This window comes from Urtica dioica, chromosome 9 (assembly GCF_054948205.1).
Source record: "Urtica dioica subsp. dioica isolate 48M chromosome 9, U.dioica_male_clone48M_v1_H2, whole genome shotgun sequence".
NCBI classification, from domain to species: domain Eukaryota; kingdom Viridiplantae; phylum Streptophyta; class Magnoliopsida; order Rosales; family Urticaceae; genus Urtica; species Urtica dioica.
Genome location: NC_142764.1, coordinates 24,963,437 through 24,980,297, shown reverse-complemented (window position 1 = coordinate 24,980,297; position 16,861 = coordinate 24,963,437). Strand labels below are relative to the sequence as shown.

General features: G+C 40.0%; 2 protein-coding genes across 2 annotated transcripts; both read left to right on the top strand.

The window, feature by feature from the left end:
- The first annotated feature begins 12,742 nt into the window (after positions 1 to 12,742).
- LOC149386121 (protein DESIGUAL 2-like) lies at positions 12,743 to 13,644 on the top strand. Its single transcript, XM_089626808.1, has 3 exons — positions 12,743 to 12,858; positions 12,943 to 13,148; positions 13,253 to 13,644. Exons 1-3 carry the CDS (start codon positions 12,760 to 12,762, stop codon positions 13,473 to 13,475), a joined length of 528 nt encoding a protein of 175 aa, XP_089482934.1. The 5' UTR covers positions 12,743 to 12,759; the 3' UTR covers positions 13,476 to 13,644.
- A 1,223-nt stretch (positions 13,645 to 14,867) lies between these two features.
- Positions 14,868 to 16,849, top strand: LOC149386120 (putative F-box protein At1g47790). Its single transcript, XM_089625716.1, has 3 exons — positions 14,868 to 14,967; positions 15,336 to 15,476; positions 15,568 to 16,849. Exons 2-3 carry the CDS (start codon positions 15,355 to 15,357, stop codon positions 16,721 to 16,723), a joined length of 1,278 nt encoding a protein of 425 aa, XP_089481842.1. The 5' UTR covers positions 14,868 to 14,967; positions 15,336 to 15,354; the 3' UTR covers positions 16,724 to 16,849.
- Positions 16,850 to 16,861: the final 12 nt, after the last annotated feature.

Here is a 16,861-nt window from a genome sequence, read left to right as displayed (position 1 = left end):
GTCTTGGACCTTAACTCGTCCGAAAAGTCTTCAAATCATCCCAAAGTTGTTCCATTGCCCTCAAAACACTTTTAGCTCATGAAAAACCTATAGTAACAAAGAAAACCACAAAAATATATCAAAAACACTCAAGGATTCACTTCGATTCAAGTTCAAGAACGGTTGAATTGTACTTATAAAATGCACTCATCAAATACACTCAAACTTGAACCGTTGCTTGTCTTTTTGCAACAAAAAAAATAATGCAATAAATAAACGCACCAAAGAAGTTATACTAAAAATGAATGATGATCACAAAATTAGCAACGGTGTCTAGTGTTAGTTGATGCCTCAACCTACAAAAATTTCGGAATACAAGTCAATTAACATATGAACCCAAAAAAATTTAGATTGACTAAATGATCTTCGCAACACGTTCCCGATGAAAAAAAATTTCACGTGTTAAATGTGTCCCGAAATAGAGAGAGATCAAACCGAAAGTTCGTTTGCGCCATCTAATGTCTAATGCTCAAATAAAAGAAATACATTACTCGAACACCATAATATTTTTCACCACTCACTCTTCACTAATGCAAGACACATACTGAGGAAATCAATAAGACTTTGTCAGCTTGTAATGTTAGGTTAGGGTCAACGGTAAGATAGGATAAAAATGTGGCTCAAACGTCAACCCAGCGACTCAACCTCACCAAAACTCACAAACTCTCACATGATATTAATTACTCACTCATTCCCACGTTCATGGCACAAAATTTCGCCTTTCGAGAACGTTTTCTTTTCTAGATCTTTATTTCCTAGTGTTACCCCCCAAAACTTCGACTAGCAACGATCTAATCTCTAAAACTGATATCACAGAACACCACACCAAAAACTAAATGCTTTTGATTCAGCGATTACGTCATTTTGATTCTAACAATAGGCTATCTTTAAATGCTTTTGATTCATTGAAATATTCTATTTAAAAAATATACAAGCACCATTCTCTTAAAAATAATTTTTTTGGGGAATATTTTATGAAATAATTAATATTAAAGTCTAGTAAATATATAACTATATTTATATGTATGATTTGCTATTTAGCTAATCTTTAATAAATATTTGGTAAATAACTAATCTTCGTATAATCAGTTGTAAATAATTGTAAATAATAATGTAAAATAGTTGTAACTTTAGCAAAAATTGGTTATTTACCAAATATTTATCAATGATTGGCTAAATAATACTTTAAAAGTGTATATACGAATAATTTATTAATTATTTGTTAATATTATCATTAAGAAACATTACAAAACAATTATAGTTTTTTTCAAGGGAAGTTTGTCGTAGTCATGACTAGAATTCGCGACCTCAAACTCTTACCACTTGAGTTACCTCAGTTAATCTAAAACATACCTTTGTTAAACATTTTTAAATTACGAACAAATTTTTTTGAAAGAATATACACAATATGACACTGACCCTCCCACCTGGCCAAATTGTGTTCATAAAAAATCGGACATATTTTGGCTATAGTAGCCATCATAATTATTTTAATTTTATGTAACATAGCTTGGATAACACATACCTCGCCATTTTGTCAAGGTCTCCAAATTTATTCTGGATAAAGATTTTGTGCTTTTTATTGTAGCGAAATTCATGACATGATAACTAATCATATGTGCTTTCATAATCAATGCTTAAACGTGGAGTTTGAGGAATTTTAAAAATTCAAGGTTTTTTCAAAATCATATATGGCTGATACTATTAGTGTCTAAACTAAGTATTGACAAAAATAGTCTTTTAATAATTAATTTCTTGTTTTTAAATTATTAGTTTTGTATCATTTAAGTCCTTTCAAAGACGTCTAGACATTTTTTTTTAGTGAAATACACTGCATAAATTTAAAATTTATTCAAAAAATTAAATATATTGTCTATAATTATTGGAACATATTTAGTCAAAAAATAAAATACAAAAATCCATAAAAAAATTAGAGAAATTGCTCAAACTACAACCATTTCAATACTTTTTTCCAAAAATCCACCAAACTATAACTTTGGCCAAAAATACAACTTCCTCAAAAGTGAAAAACCAAATTTACCCTCAACTTTATTTTTTCTTTCAATTTCACACCAACCTCATTTAATATCATTCCAAAATAAAATTTCTATTTTTTATCTCTTTTTTATTCATAATTATTTATATCTCTCTCTCCCTAACCGTGTAAACCCTTTACCATTTACTCTCTCTCTCTCTCATTCGAACTCACCCAGCCAGAATCGCCTCTCTCTCTCACCCTGAATCGCCTCTCTCTCTCTCTCTCTCATTCGAACTCACCCAGACCTCGCGACTCTCTCTCCCTGAATCGCCTCTCTCTCTCCCTGATTCGCGACCAGCCTCACTCACCCAAAATCGCGACCGAACCCGAATCCTTCACGACCAGTCTCACTCTCTCTCTCTCTCTCTCTCTCTCATTCAACTTTGAGCTCACCCTCCGACACGCTCAAGGAAACACGACCAAAGCTCATAGATCCGGACTCAAGGTTAGTTTTGTTTTGTTTTTTGTTTTATCAAACTTTTCTTTGGTTTTTGGGTATGTTTATTCTGGGTATGTTTGAGATTGAAAAAAAAGACTCTTTTTGTTCTGGGCAATTTTTATTGTTTTCTCTTGTTTTTAGGCGAAGTTAATGAGTTGTTGACATCAGATGTCAACAGTTGACGCAACTGTTGACATCTGATGTCAACAACTCATGAACTTCGCTGATAGTAATGTCATCGAAGTTCATCAGTTGTTGACATTAGATGTCAACTGTTGACGTCAACTGTTGACGTAAATTGTTGACATTAGCGAGATTTAGAGATCAACTGTTGACATCAACTGTTGACATCTGAAGTCAACAGTTACTAACTTACCTTTGTTTATTGTATGCAGTGATGACGGAAATTTATTTATTATTCAAGCATAGTGGTACTTGGGTTGAACCTGGTCGGTATCATGAGAAAGGATCTTTCGGAATTATGGTGCCGTCTGAAGTGAGCTTCGCTAGTTTGATGCAAATAATTTACGCGTATTTGCGCAAATCACCATCTACCCATACAATTGGCGTTTCATATTCGATGGCTGGTGCAATGATACCTGTTGAGATAACCAACGACGACTCACTGAAAGGTTATTTATACTTGAGAAGAAGGAGGGAAGATGACACGAAGAAATTACAATTGATATTGGACATAAAAGAAAAACCATCGGGGCTCGATTCTCCAAGAGTTGGATCCACTCGCAACAGCCGTGATAGTGGTTGTGACGGAAATCCCCTTATGCCATCAATACCCGAGGAGGGGTGTGATTCGGTCCCAACTCATGAATCGGCAATTCGTTCTACGTTAGGATTGGATGACATTAGGTTGTCAGACAATGAGACACAACAACAACGACGAGGCTTCCCACCACGAAACCCAACTCCTCCTCAACCACCACAAAACTCCCCCCTGCAACCACCACGAAACTCTATGTCTCCACCACGACGAAACTCCCTTCCTCAACCACCACAAAACTCCCCTCCTCAACCACCACAAAACTCCCCCCCTCAACCACCACAAAACTCCCCCCCTCAACCACCACGAAACTCTATGTCTCCACCACCACAAAACTCCACTCCTCAACCACCACGAAACTCCCCCCATCCACCACCACGAAACTCCCCCATTCCACCGCGAAGAACAAGTCATCCACCGTCCCCTCCACATAGTGTGCCAAGTTCGTCTACTACGAGAGAGGACACCCTTATTTTGGATGGTGATTCCCCTGTATTTATTGAGCGTTATGCATTGTACTCGAATAAAAAGACTTTAAAGAAACACTTGATGTTGTTCGCCATAAGCAACAACTTCTCGTATATGACAAAGAGCTCGGACAAAAACACCTTGCACGTTGTTTGTCCGGGAGAGCATTGTAAATGGGCTGTTCGAGCTGTGAGAAAGGAAAACACACCCATATTTCAAATTAGAAGGTAAACTCTTTGTTGAATTATGAATTTGAATTAGAGTTATCAACTGTTGACATCAATTGTTGACGTTAGTTGTTGACATCTGTGAGATATTTCCTCTCAGTCAACAGAAGGCAAATAAGTCACAGATGTCAACAATTGACGTCAACTGTTGACATCAATTGTTGACGTCGGTGAATTATTTTCCTTCTTTTGACTGAGAGAGAGGACATTTTCCTTCAATCTCAATTGTTGACATTTTGGTTTTGAAACTAATTGTGTAATTTTCATATTTTAGATTTGACAATGAGCACGCTTGTCCCCTAAACTTAAGGCAAGGACGTCACCCTCAAGCAACAGCTTCGTTAATAGGAGAGATGGTTAAGCATAAGTGTATTGATCCAACCGTTGGAATGAGCAAACCAAAAGAGATAAGGAATTACATGCAAATGGATTACGGAGTGTCTATGTCTTACAAAAAGGCTTGGCGGTCCAGAGAAGAGGCTCTAAAGTCCCTCTACGGCAATTCGACAGACTCGTACAAGTTCTTGCCTAAGCTAAGGTACATGATCGAGACTAAGAATCCGGGTTCTTTTTTTGACCTTGTCACTGGTGATGGCGGTGTATTTGTAAGTTTTTTCATGTCACTCGGGCCATGGAGAACGGGGTGGAAGTACGTAAGGCCTGTTATTATTGTCGATGGTACGCATTTGAAGAATTATTACAAAGGGACGTTATATACGGCATGTGGGATGGACGGAAACAAGCAGATTTTTCCACTAGCCTACAGTATTGGTCCTTCAGAATCTAACGAGGCTTGGATTTCCTTCTTTGAAAAATTAAAGGACGCAATTGGGGAACGGGAGCAACAAGTATTTGTATCCGATAGACATGGTGGTATAATCAATGGCCTCAAGACGGTATTTCCAAATTGTGATCATGGTTTTTGCATGTTCCATCTACACGGTAATTTGAAGACTACTTTCAAGGGGATCACGAAGGAGGTGAAGTGGAAATTTTACGGTGCCGCAAAAGCATACACTCAGCGGGAATTTGAAAGTTTTATGGTCATGTTGGACGCTGAAAATCCTGAAATACGTCGCTACTTAGCCAATGATGTCGGGTACCAAAGATGGGCAAGGTGTATGTTCAGGGGAAAGAGGTATGGTATCATGACGAACAACAATGCGGAGTCATTAAATGCATTAAATGTAAAGGTGAGACAATTTCCAGTTTCAAAATTGATGGATTGGCTGAGAGAGCGAAGTATGAGATGGTTTTATGAGCGTCGGGAAGCTGCGGCAAATACACAAACCATTTTGACAAAAGAATACCAAGCCAGAGCAGAAAAATACACTTCATATGCTGTTCGAATGTTGGTAAGTGTTTGAGAATTAACTAACGATGTCAACAGTTGACGTAATTTGTTGACGTTGATATCAACAGTTGACGTAATTTGTTGACGTTGATGTCAACAGTTGACGTCAATTTGTTGACATTGATGTCAACAGTTGACGTCAATTGTTGACATTGATGTCAACAGTTGACGTCCATTGTTGACATCTGTGATGTATGAGCTCTCTGTTTGTATGTCAACAATTGACGTCAATTGTTGATGTTGATGTCAACTGTAGACGGCAATTGTTGACATTGATGTCAACAGTTGACGTCCATTGTTGACATCTGTGATGTATGAGCTCTCTGTTTGTTGACATTGATGTCAACAATTGACGTCAATTGTTGATGTTGATGTCAACAGTAGACGTCAATTGTTGACATTGATGTCAACAGTTGACGTCAATTGTTGACATGGATGTCAACAGTTGACGTCAATTGTTGACATTGATGTCAACAGTTGACGTCCATTGTTGACATCTGTGATGTATGAGCTCTCTGTTTGTATGTCAACAATTGACGTCAATTGTTGATGTTGATGTCAACAGTAGACGTCAATTGTTGACATTGATGTCAACAGTTGACATCAATTGTTGACATCAATGTCAACAATGTAAGAATTCTCAGTAATTAAATAGTAAATATGATTTTTTGTGCCAGGTGAGGCCATCTTCAGTCGAGGAGTTTGAGGTAGTTGACAGAGAGGGCATTGTATATGCCGTTAACTTAGAAGAACATACATGCTCATGCCGGCGATGGCAAGCTCATGAATTTATTTGTCCACATGGAATTGCGGCTTGTCGTGAACGTAATCTTCCGGTTGAGAACTTCATTTCCAAGTTCTATTCAACCGAGTATTTGAGGGCAACCTACGCAGATGTACACCATCCTCATGGCGACATTTCGAGTTGGGTTATCCCCCCCGAGGTGGAGAATATCGTAGTTCTTCCGCCTGAACACGCAGCGCGTGCCGCCGGTAGGCCGAAAAAGAGAAGAATACCCTCTCAAGGAGAGGAAGTTAGGAGGCGCAAGTGTGCGCGATGTGGGGTACTCGGCCACAACCGTCAAACATGCAGTAGTGCTACTCCATTGTCTACGGATTAGTTATAGCTTTATGTATTGTATTAATTATACTTTCTTCAGACTACTTTTGTTAGAGAGAATGTCTTTGTTTAAGAATCTCTTTGTTTAATTATACTTTGTTTAGAGTACTTTTGTATTGTTGACATTGACGTCAATTGTTGACGTAAATAGTTGAAATTGATGTCAACTGTTGACGTTAATTGTTGACATTGACGTCAATTGTTGACATCAATGTCAACAGTTGACGTCAACAATTGACATCAATGTCAACAAACAGAAAGGTAATAAATCGCAGATGTCAACAGTTGACGTAAATTGTTGACACCAATGTCAACAATTGACGTAAAAACCATTAAAAAGAGAAATACAGATTGATAATTGAAATATTGTTGATATTCATTAAACATGATATCATAAAATAAAGAGAAATGAAAAGTTTGAGAAGTTTCCTAATTATCATCTATTGTTAACATTGCTTCCTAATTTACCAAAAGATTAAGATAATAGTACTACGTGAACAACATTTTTTCCTAATTTACCAAAAGATTAAGATAATAGTACTACGTGAACAACATTTTTTCCTAATTTTCATCCATCTCCATGTCCGATCCAACATGGGTCGCCAACTTCACTGCCCCATGCCTGTATAAGTCGATCGTGAGCTGTTGTCGGTGCATGTTCATATGTTCTTGTTTGACCCCAAGCAGATCTATGCCGTGACTCATAAACTCCATAGCCTTGACGACAAACATGCCACAATCACCACTGTTTTGAACAAATTTGCGATTAGACAATTTGTTCATCATATAAATACGGTATTATTAAATAATAGTTATATATGTACCCATTGCTCTGTTGTGGCATGGTGAGCGACGTGGATACTGTGAACGGGGCTGAGCTCGTGTCTTCAATACTCATACGATCAAACGCGTCAATAGAGCACAGGACTAGTGGGAGGAATTCTGCAATTTGTTGGACGTGGCATGTCACCATTTTGTTATGAGGCTTGTTGCTTGACATAGAATCATAGATTGTAATGGACCGTTCTCGAATCGATACAACCAGAAGCAACCAGTGCGTCATATCCTTGAAACAACAGGGCAAATAGACGTGATCGACGTCTACCCAGGGCCAAGAGTGTGTCAAGGACTTGTTGGTCGCGGTTATGTAATCATAGATCCGAGACTGCCTTGACCAATTAAACTTGTCCTTGTCTTTGCATTTCATCCAAGCGTCATACCCAAGGAGGCAATAGGTGACAAAGAAAGCCGGCATAATTGTGAACGACTTTTGCAATTTCCCAGTCATTCTCTTCTTCCGGAGGTAGTAAGAGATGATATCAACATGCTGTCACAAAATATTGAGGGATTAATATTAGAGAACAAAGAGCTTTTAAGTCACAGATGTCAACAGTTGACTTCAATTGTTGACAAAGATGTCAACAATTGACGTACAGTTGACGTCAATTGTTGACATTGATGTCAACAATTGACGTCAACTGTTGACACAGATGTCAACAATTGACGTCAACTGTTGACATTGATGTCAACAGTTGACGCCAATTGTTGACATCTGTGTCAACAAACAGAAAGAAATCGCAGATGTCAACAGTTGACGTCAACTGTTGACACAGATGTCAACAATTGACGTCAACTGTTGACATTGATGTCAACATTTGACGTCAACTGTTGACATCAATGTCAACAGTTGACGTCAATTGTTGACATCTGTGTCAACAAACAGAAAGATAATAAATCGCAGATGTCAACAGTTGACGTCAATTGTTGACACCTATGTCAACAGTTGACGTCAATTGTTGACACCAATGTCTAGACTTCAAAACCATTAAAAAACAACAGTAGAGTTGAATTGTTGTACCTGATCGCTAAGCCATTCTTCTTCGGTCCAGAGGTTACGGAAAAATGTCTTTGATCTAATTTCAACTTCTGTGAAATTCCATCCCCATGGCAATTTATCTTCCAGTGCCTCGTACCAACGTTGTTCATCATCTTTCTTCTTCAACAATCCAAACTTCAGCCATGTCTCCATTACAGTGATGTCCTCAAGATTTGATGGAGTAAAAGGAGGAGTCAATGGATTTTTGAATGGACGCGAAATTCCTTTCGTAAACTTCGCGAACGGCCTCGGAATGGGTGTAGGAGTGTACCTATCCGGCGGTCGAGTGATTCTCACAGGTCTTTGCGGTGAATCGTCTATGTTAATCGGAATCATCTTCCATGAATCCCGATTTTCCTTATCCTTTGCGGCATTTAACACGTCCTCCATTTCCTCGCGGGTTCGTCCCTCAGGAACCGAGCCTACATAGATAACTTGACTATCATCATACATCTCATCTTCAAACTGCTCACAATCTAATTCTAGAAGGCGGGCTCTCGATTGGGACTCTGTTAGTTCTTGACTTGATTCTAACTGGCTGTCTTTGATCAACCCTGAATTTAAAAAGATGAATGTCAACAATTGACATCAACTGTGGACATCAATGTCAACAATTGACGTCAACAATTGATGTCAATTGTTGACGTCAATTGTTGACATTGATGAACATAGATAGACCACAAACCACAAACCAAAAACTTCATAAAAGACAAACCAGAAACTTTTCATCAAACACAAACCAAAAACTTCATAAAAGACAAACAAAAAACTTTTCATAAAACACAAACCAAACTCGACTCTTCAACCAATAATACCTTCTTGAGTCTCTTGTGTATCTCTTATGTCATCTCCTATGCTGACAACCGGCTCAACATCTCCATCTTCTTCTTTGTCTTTTTTTCTCTTTTCAGCCTCTTCCTCATCACCGTCTTTCTCGGTCGAATCTTCTGGATCCTGTAGCTCTTCAGGTTGTGCATCTTGGACAGCTCCCGGTATCCTCTTGGCCAGCTCCATCAACTTTTCATTCACACATCTAGTGAATTCTTTGAAGCTCTGTTCCATCTCCGTCTTGAACGCCGCGAACTCTGTCCTTATATGGGTGACAGAGGCTTCAACGGCCATCAACCGAGCCTATGTTAAAAGTAGACGTAAGCCAATGTTTTCTATTGACATCAACTGTTGACATCAACCGAGCCTATGTTAAAGAGTAAATCATGTATGAAAGATTTACAAACCTCAGAGTTTTCTCCGATGCCGGACGTATGTGTTGTATACGGAGTGGATGTGCCTCCACTTGATTCCACCGGTGCCTGTCAAAATTAATGTCAACAAAGGTTAGGCAACTCTCATAAATCACAGATGTCAACAGTTGACGTCAACTGCTGACATCATTGTCAACAAACAGAAATGTCATAAATCACAGATATCAACAGTTGACATCAATTGTTGACATTGATGTCAACAATTGACGTCAACTGTTGACATTAATGTCAACAATCAGAAATGCCATAAATCACAGATGTCAACAGTTGACGTCAATTGTTGACATTGATGTCAACAATTCGTCAATTGTTGACATTGATGTCAACAATTGATGTCAACTGTTGACATTGATGTCAACGGTTGACGTCAACTGTTGACATCTGTGATTTATGACATTTCTGTTTGTTGACAATGATGTCAACAGTTGACGTCAACTGTTGACATCGATGTCAACGATTGACGTCAACTGTTGACATCGATGTCAACGATTGACGTCAACTGTTGACATCGATGTCAACGATTGACGTCAACTGTTGACATCGATGTCAACGATTGACGTCAACTGTTGACATCGATGTCAACGATTGACGTCAACTGTTGACATCGATGTCAACGATTGACGTCAACTGTTGACATCAATGTCAACGATTGACGTTAAAACCATAAAAAAACACATAATCAAGATTAATCGATTACCTTCTGTTTCAGCTTCGGTTGGCTCGGCTTCTTCATTGTCTTCAAGCTAACCGCTTCTCCTCCCATTGGCTTGAACACAAAGTTCTCAGATTGCCACGAAATGGTTGAGAACGTGTTGTCAACGACATGAGTCGTTGATTTCCACCGACGCATGAGAGGTACAGCGGTATCAGACAATCTCTCGCAATACGAGAGTGTCGAGAACACGGGCATGGTTTCGTACGCCCAAATTTGAAGTGGGTACATGAAAGAAGGAAGGTTTATCTTCGCCTTGGAATCCTTCTTCTCCACATTCTTCACGTACTTACGGCAGTTTTCAACGAAGAACTTCCAAACCACATTGCCCCACGGGTACGAGTTAAACTGGTCCAAGTCCTCTACCAATTTAACGTACGACCAATCTCGAATGGTCGTACCCAAAGGGGCACCGAGAAGTACGTTGAAGAGAAAATGAAGCAGCAAGAGCTTGACTCGCTTCTCATGCGGCCACCCTTGCGATTCCACCAATTTTGTTGTAAGCACGACGCGACTGTTGGTCGTCCCCTTGGAGAACAATTCACTGAACAGTCCACCTTCGGCCGGCTCGGTATAATCCAAGGCTGGGACGTCCCCATGGCGCAGCCCTAAGATAGAACAAAAATCCTCTCTTGTGAACGCCCGCGGTTCTCCCCCGAGCTCAATAAAGAGAGTATCTTCCCTCTCTTCTTCACCGACAAAGTAACCGACCCTCATCAATAAATGGTTAATTATCTTAGAGGATCGGGTGACCTTCGGGACGTCCAGAAATTGGCCAAAACAAGAGTTGCTGAACATAGCCTTCACTTCTGGACCCATAGCCGCTGATTTATCGAACGTCTCCAACGTCCCATAAAAACTGATATTATGATCAACCACATTTGATTCACAAATGTACCTCCTCCACCCCTGAATACCGAGCACAATTTCACACAATTTCAAACACAATTTCAACCAATTTCAAACACAATTTCACACAATTTCAAACACAATTTCCGAGCACAATTTCACACAAATTTCGAGCACAATTTCACACACTTTCAAACACAATTTCCGACCATAATCAAAGATTTTGTAACACATCAATTCACTACCACACCAGAATTCATTCACTACCCAACAGAATTAATTCACTACCCAAAACCAATAAATCTAAGAGATCTAAACCGGTGAGTTTACCTGGTCCGTATCAGAGGTGGGTTTCAGGCCACGGCGGGGCTTCTTCGTAGCCTTCTTCGAGTTCAACTTGGGCGAAGCACTCGTTTTCCTTTTCCGGGCCGGAGAAGTGTTTGGCGTGGTCGCTCCGGACGCCTCCGGTTGTTTGAGCCCTATCATCCTAGGACTCTTTCGCGTTGTGGGTTCGAAAATAGGATTGGGTGGGTCAGACATGGCGACTTGAGGAATTGGTCGAGTGAAATCGAGTTCGGGCAAGGGTTTCGGTCGCGATTGTGGGTCAGTTTGAATAAGAGAGAGAGAGAGTGAGTGAGACTGGTCGCGATTGTGGGTGAGTTTGAATAAGAGAGAGAGAGAGAGAGAGAGTGAGTGAGTGAGAGGCGATTCAGGGAGAGAGAGTCGCGAGGTCTGGGTGAGTTCGAATGAGAGAGAGAGAAATAGGCGATTCAGGGTGAGAGAGAGAGGCGATTCTGGCTGGGTGAGTTCGAATGAGAGAGAGAGAGAGAGAGAGTAAATGGTAAATGGTTTACACGGTTAGGGAGAGAGAGAGATATAAATAATTATGAATAAAAAAGAGATAAAAAATAGAAATTTTATTTTGTAATGATATTAAATGAGGTTGGTGTGAAATTGAAAGAAAAAATAAAGTTGAGGGTAAATTTGGTTTTTCACTTTTGAGGAAGTTGTATTTTTGGCCAAAGTTATAGTTTGGTGGATTTTTGGAAAAAAGTATTGAAATGGTTGTAGTTTGAGCAATTTCTCAAAAAAATTATTGATTTAAAAATAGCCAATATTTTAAGTTCTTAGCAAAATAATCAAATTTGTAAGTTTGTTTTTGGCAAAATATATAGACAAAATAAAAAATTCAAATAATTGAATATTATGATTGACATACTTAACGTTAAGCATTACTCAAAATAAAACTAAAATAATCACATACGAAAAAAAAATGCAGCCTATGTTTCTCTTACTTGGACATGTTACTTTCCTTGTTCTTTGGTGAAAGGAATGAACTAATTCAACTTATTCAAGAAAGGAGGTCATGGAGAGATTCTTTATTCAAATCCTTACAATGATGCAGCTTTGGCCAAAGGAAGACCACCTTTGTTGTGTGCGTGTGTATATGTATACCTTGCTGTTGCTTCATTAATAATCTTTGAGACATATTCTACAGCTTATCATAGCTTCTTTAATGCATTAAGAAGATGCCTATAAATGTTAATTTCCAAACTTGAGAAACCAACAAACCTCTCTTCCCTAGTAAAAAAAAAAAATGGGAAGAAACTTCGGTCCTCTTGTCTGCCTTGCCGTCATTATTATGGACGTCGTCGCTGGGATACTCGGAATTCAAGCAGAGATGGCCGAAAACAAGGTACGTAATCCCGTAATTTTTGAAATTTCACAATGTCCATTTTATCCATAGCCTCATTTTTTTCGCAACTCTACGCTAATGCAGGTGAAACATCTGCGAGTGTGGATTTTCGACTGTAGAGACCCGAGCTACGAAGCTTTCAAGCTGGGAATGGCCGCGGCTGTGTTCCTAATCCTAGCCCATGTTTTAGCCAACCTATTCGGTGGATGCATTTGCATGTGGTCCAAGTCCGACTACAATAGAGCCACCGCGAACAAGCTGTTAGCCGTCACTTTTCTCATCCTCACATGGTAATTATAATAGTACTTCCAAGCTCCAACACTGTTGTCTCTCTCCTCTTTGTTTCTCTCTTTCTATTTTCTCAATAGAGTTGATTGATGATGATGATGATCAGGGTGGTATTGGGTGCTGGGTTTTCGCTTCTCATGATCGGGACAATGTCAAACTCGAGGTCTAGAAAGTCGTGCGGGTTAGCGCACCATAGATTTCTTTCCATCGGAGGGATTTTGTGTTTCATCCATGGCTTCTTCTCCATCGTGTATTACATCTCCGCAGCAGCGACGGCTAAAGAAGATTTGAAGAGCCGCCAAGGTGGCAGCCAGACTTCAGTCGCTTAACTGTCCTTTTTTTTATCTTTTATTTTTTTATTTTATCGTCCATATCTCTAACTCTAACCTTACTTCATCTCTCACTCTCGTTCTTAGGCATGTTGTTTGATAATACATTCCATACTTTTGTTTGAAGGCTGCTTATTTTTCTGAAACTAATTTAAGATTCTTTGTATTCGATTGGGGAGTTAGGATGTTGAGACTGGTATTGATGCTTCTCTGTTTTCATTTCTTGTTTACTAGGTAAAGAAATTACATAAAAAAAAAAAAAAAAAATTAAATACTAACAATTGCTATAAATATAAAACTAATAGCTTCTGCTGAAAGTTAAGTAAGGATTAATACCAAATCTCAACTTTAACTTTCATAGAACAGATTCTCATGTGCTAGAAAGAAACCAAGAACGCTTGATAGAAACCGAAGGCTTAAACATTTGGTACTTGAGTATTATATACACGAGTATAAGCTCAATAGCACCCATTCACTCAAAAAAATAGACTACCTTAGACGTGCACGGGGATAGTTGTTCAACTGATTTGCGAAACAACAAGTTACAAGTTAAGCACAAGTAATAAAAAGTAATTAATGACACAGAGAATTGGTAACTCAATTCGATGGTACCCGTGTCAAATGGTGAAAAACCTTTAATTATACCGAATAGAGTTACAAGGACTCAAACTCGTAGTCTACCTCTCACCAGCTGTCTCCTCTATCTCTCGATGGACAGTAATATAAGCTCTTCTTAGATTAGAGATCTTTTTCTCTTCCACACGACCTTCTCCTAAAGATCGTTTAGCGACCAGACACAAAAACACACCATGATTAATCCTCTACTAGTTTGGTGCGCAACAACGCTTTCACTCATACCCAATGAATAACTGGAATAATGAATGAGTGAGTAGTTAAGTCGGCATGACTAAATGTTGTAACACAATTCCGAAGTATAGGTTTTGTTAGAATTAAAAAAAAAAACAAATCTTTAACATCTCCCGAGGATTGGATAACCAAATTCGATCTTTAAGAATATCGAAACTAAAAATAAAAGATATTTTTGTTTGATTTTCATGGAAGGAACACGCAACTAAAGTGACCATAAAATATTGTTCAAATAATTGCACACATGTTGAACAAATAAATTTTGCCAATAGCAAACTATGCCACAACAAATTAACAAACTTATTTGACTAATTTAGTCTCCTAATGAAAGAGTGCAGTTTCCATACAATTTTTTTTTTGAAGATATAAAGTGGAATTCCCCCTTTAGATTTGCCAACGGCTATAAAAAGGAACCTCATAGCTGGTAATGCTTTCATTCCTCCAAATGACTTGCTTAATACTCAACATTGAAATTCATAGGCTCTCTCTCAATTTAAGTTTTTTTTTTTTTTTTTCGTTTCCTTCAGAAACCAAGATCTCTCTCTCTTTCTCTCTCTCAGTTTGGTCACGCCTAAAGTCTTTCAAAGAAAAAAGTAAAAAGAGAAAGAAAAGGCCTTCTTCAAATGTAATCTTTCTTGTTCTCTTCCTTTTATACGATACGTACTTGCGCTTGCGAATTAAGATTGTTGCTTTTGTTGTGGTTCTTCGAGATTTAATTCTTGTATCCATTCCAATATACCGTGCCTTTATTCCGAGTGACTTAACTCAGACCATGTCTCTTCTATTTGACCTAATTTATCGCAAGATTTCTTTCTCATCTGATCTTCTTTGAACTAGATTTCGTATTTGAGCCAGAATAATAGGGAGATTATTGATTAAAAACCACTTCCGAGTTCTCTGTTTTGCTGCATAAACAGAAACCCTAATTTCGTTTTGACAGAAACCCTTAATTCGAAAAATTCTCACTCGTGAGATGACTGACGATCGTGGCAGATCGAATTAGAGGGTCAAAATGGAATCATCAACTCAGACGCCACACCATTGGGATCAACCCCTCAGAGCGCACCGGCCTTTCGGAATCGATCAAGGCTTGAGATCGAACGCAAATATTGGATGTCGTTTAACAATAATCAGGTGACTTTATTTTTTCTTTCACTCCGATCGGATTTAGTTTCCACTTGCCAAGCCTACGATTCCATGACCTTCACTTCTTCTGTTCATTCAGGAAAGTTTCGTCAAAGAGCTTCAAGATTTCCTCGAAGAAACACGGCGGAGATTTCAAGAAACCGGCCCAGCCACGGACCGGTCGAAAGATCCACAGAGAAAACGAGGCCTCGAAGCTTCCTCTCGAAGTGATCGGCGAGCACATTCTGGTACGGCTTCCGATAAAGTCCCTGCTGAGGTGTAAATCCGTGTCGAAGAAGTGGCGATCGCTGATCGAAGACCGCCGGTTCGTCGAGAAGCAGATGAGCCGAGCCGAGCCGTTGCTGGTGAGGGACTGCGACGAAATCTCGGTCTCGGGTGTCCCAATTCAGTCTCACTGCAACTCGAAGGGCTTTTGGGGGTACGAAATAATAGGAGTCTTCGACGGGTTGGTTGTCCAAAGGATATGGGACAAGTACTTCGTGAAGAACCCGGCGACTCTGCAGATTCTCACCCTGCCACAACCGCTCGGCCAAAACCGCCGAGTGTGGTTCGATCTCGACCCGATCTCCGGCGACGCAAAGCTCGTCTGCGAGTATCGGGTCCTGGCCGGCGATTCCGTCCTCGAGCAAGGGTTCCAAGTCCTCACGATCGAGAAAGACGAGCGATGGAGGAGAATTCCGACTCGGAGCCCTGGCGGAAAAGGGAAAGAGAATCTCCTGATGGCTCTCGGGCCTCGAAACATGCACTTCCTGAGCGTGGCTTGGACCGGCTTGCGAGTCGACTCGTTCGACGTTCGCAGCGAGAGATTGACGAGCAACGATCTCCCTCGAGGCCTCGTCGCCGAAGGCCCGTCCCCGGCCTGCCCGTTCTGGTGGGAAAAGCGCCTCGCTGTCGCCGAGTTCGCGGGCTCGGAGAAGCTCCGGTTCACGGTTCTGGAGGATCGTCGGTGGAGCGAGCCGAGAGAGGTTCCGTTGAGCTTCTTGAGGTCTCGGATGTTCGCGGAGGAGAAGCTCGTCCCGGTCTCGGCCGAGTCCGGCGAGCTGTGGTTCCACTACGACGGAGTCTGCAAGTTCAGCTACGACGTCAAGACCGGGAAGCTGAAGGAGAGAGGGATTCTGGCGAACGAGACGAGACCGGTCTCGACGTTCGAATACCGCCCCAGCCTCAGGTCTCTCAAGGGAATGAGACCCATCATCGGATTCTGGAATCTTCCTAAGCTTAGAGCCGAGATATGAGCTGTTTTTCACGCCTAGAGTTTCATATGGCCTCTGTGTCCTTTTTGTAGAGTGTTTAAAGATATTCCTAGTATAAAATAACTTTGTGGCTATGTTTTTTTTTCCCCCTGATGTATGGTAAACATTGATAGCAGATAT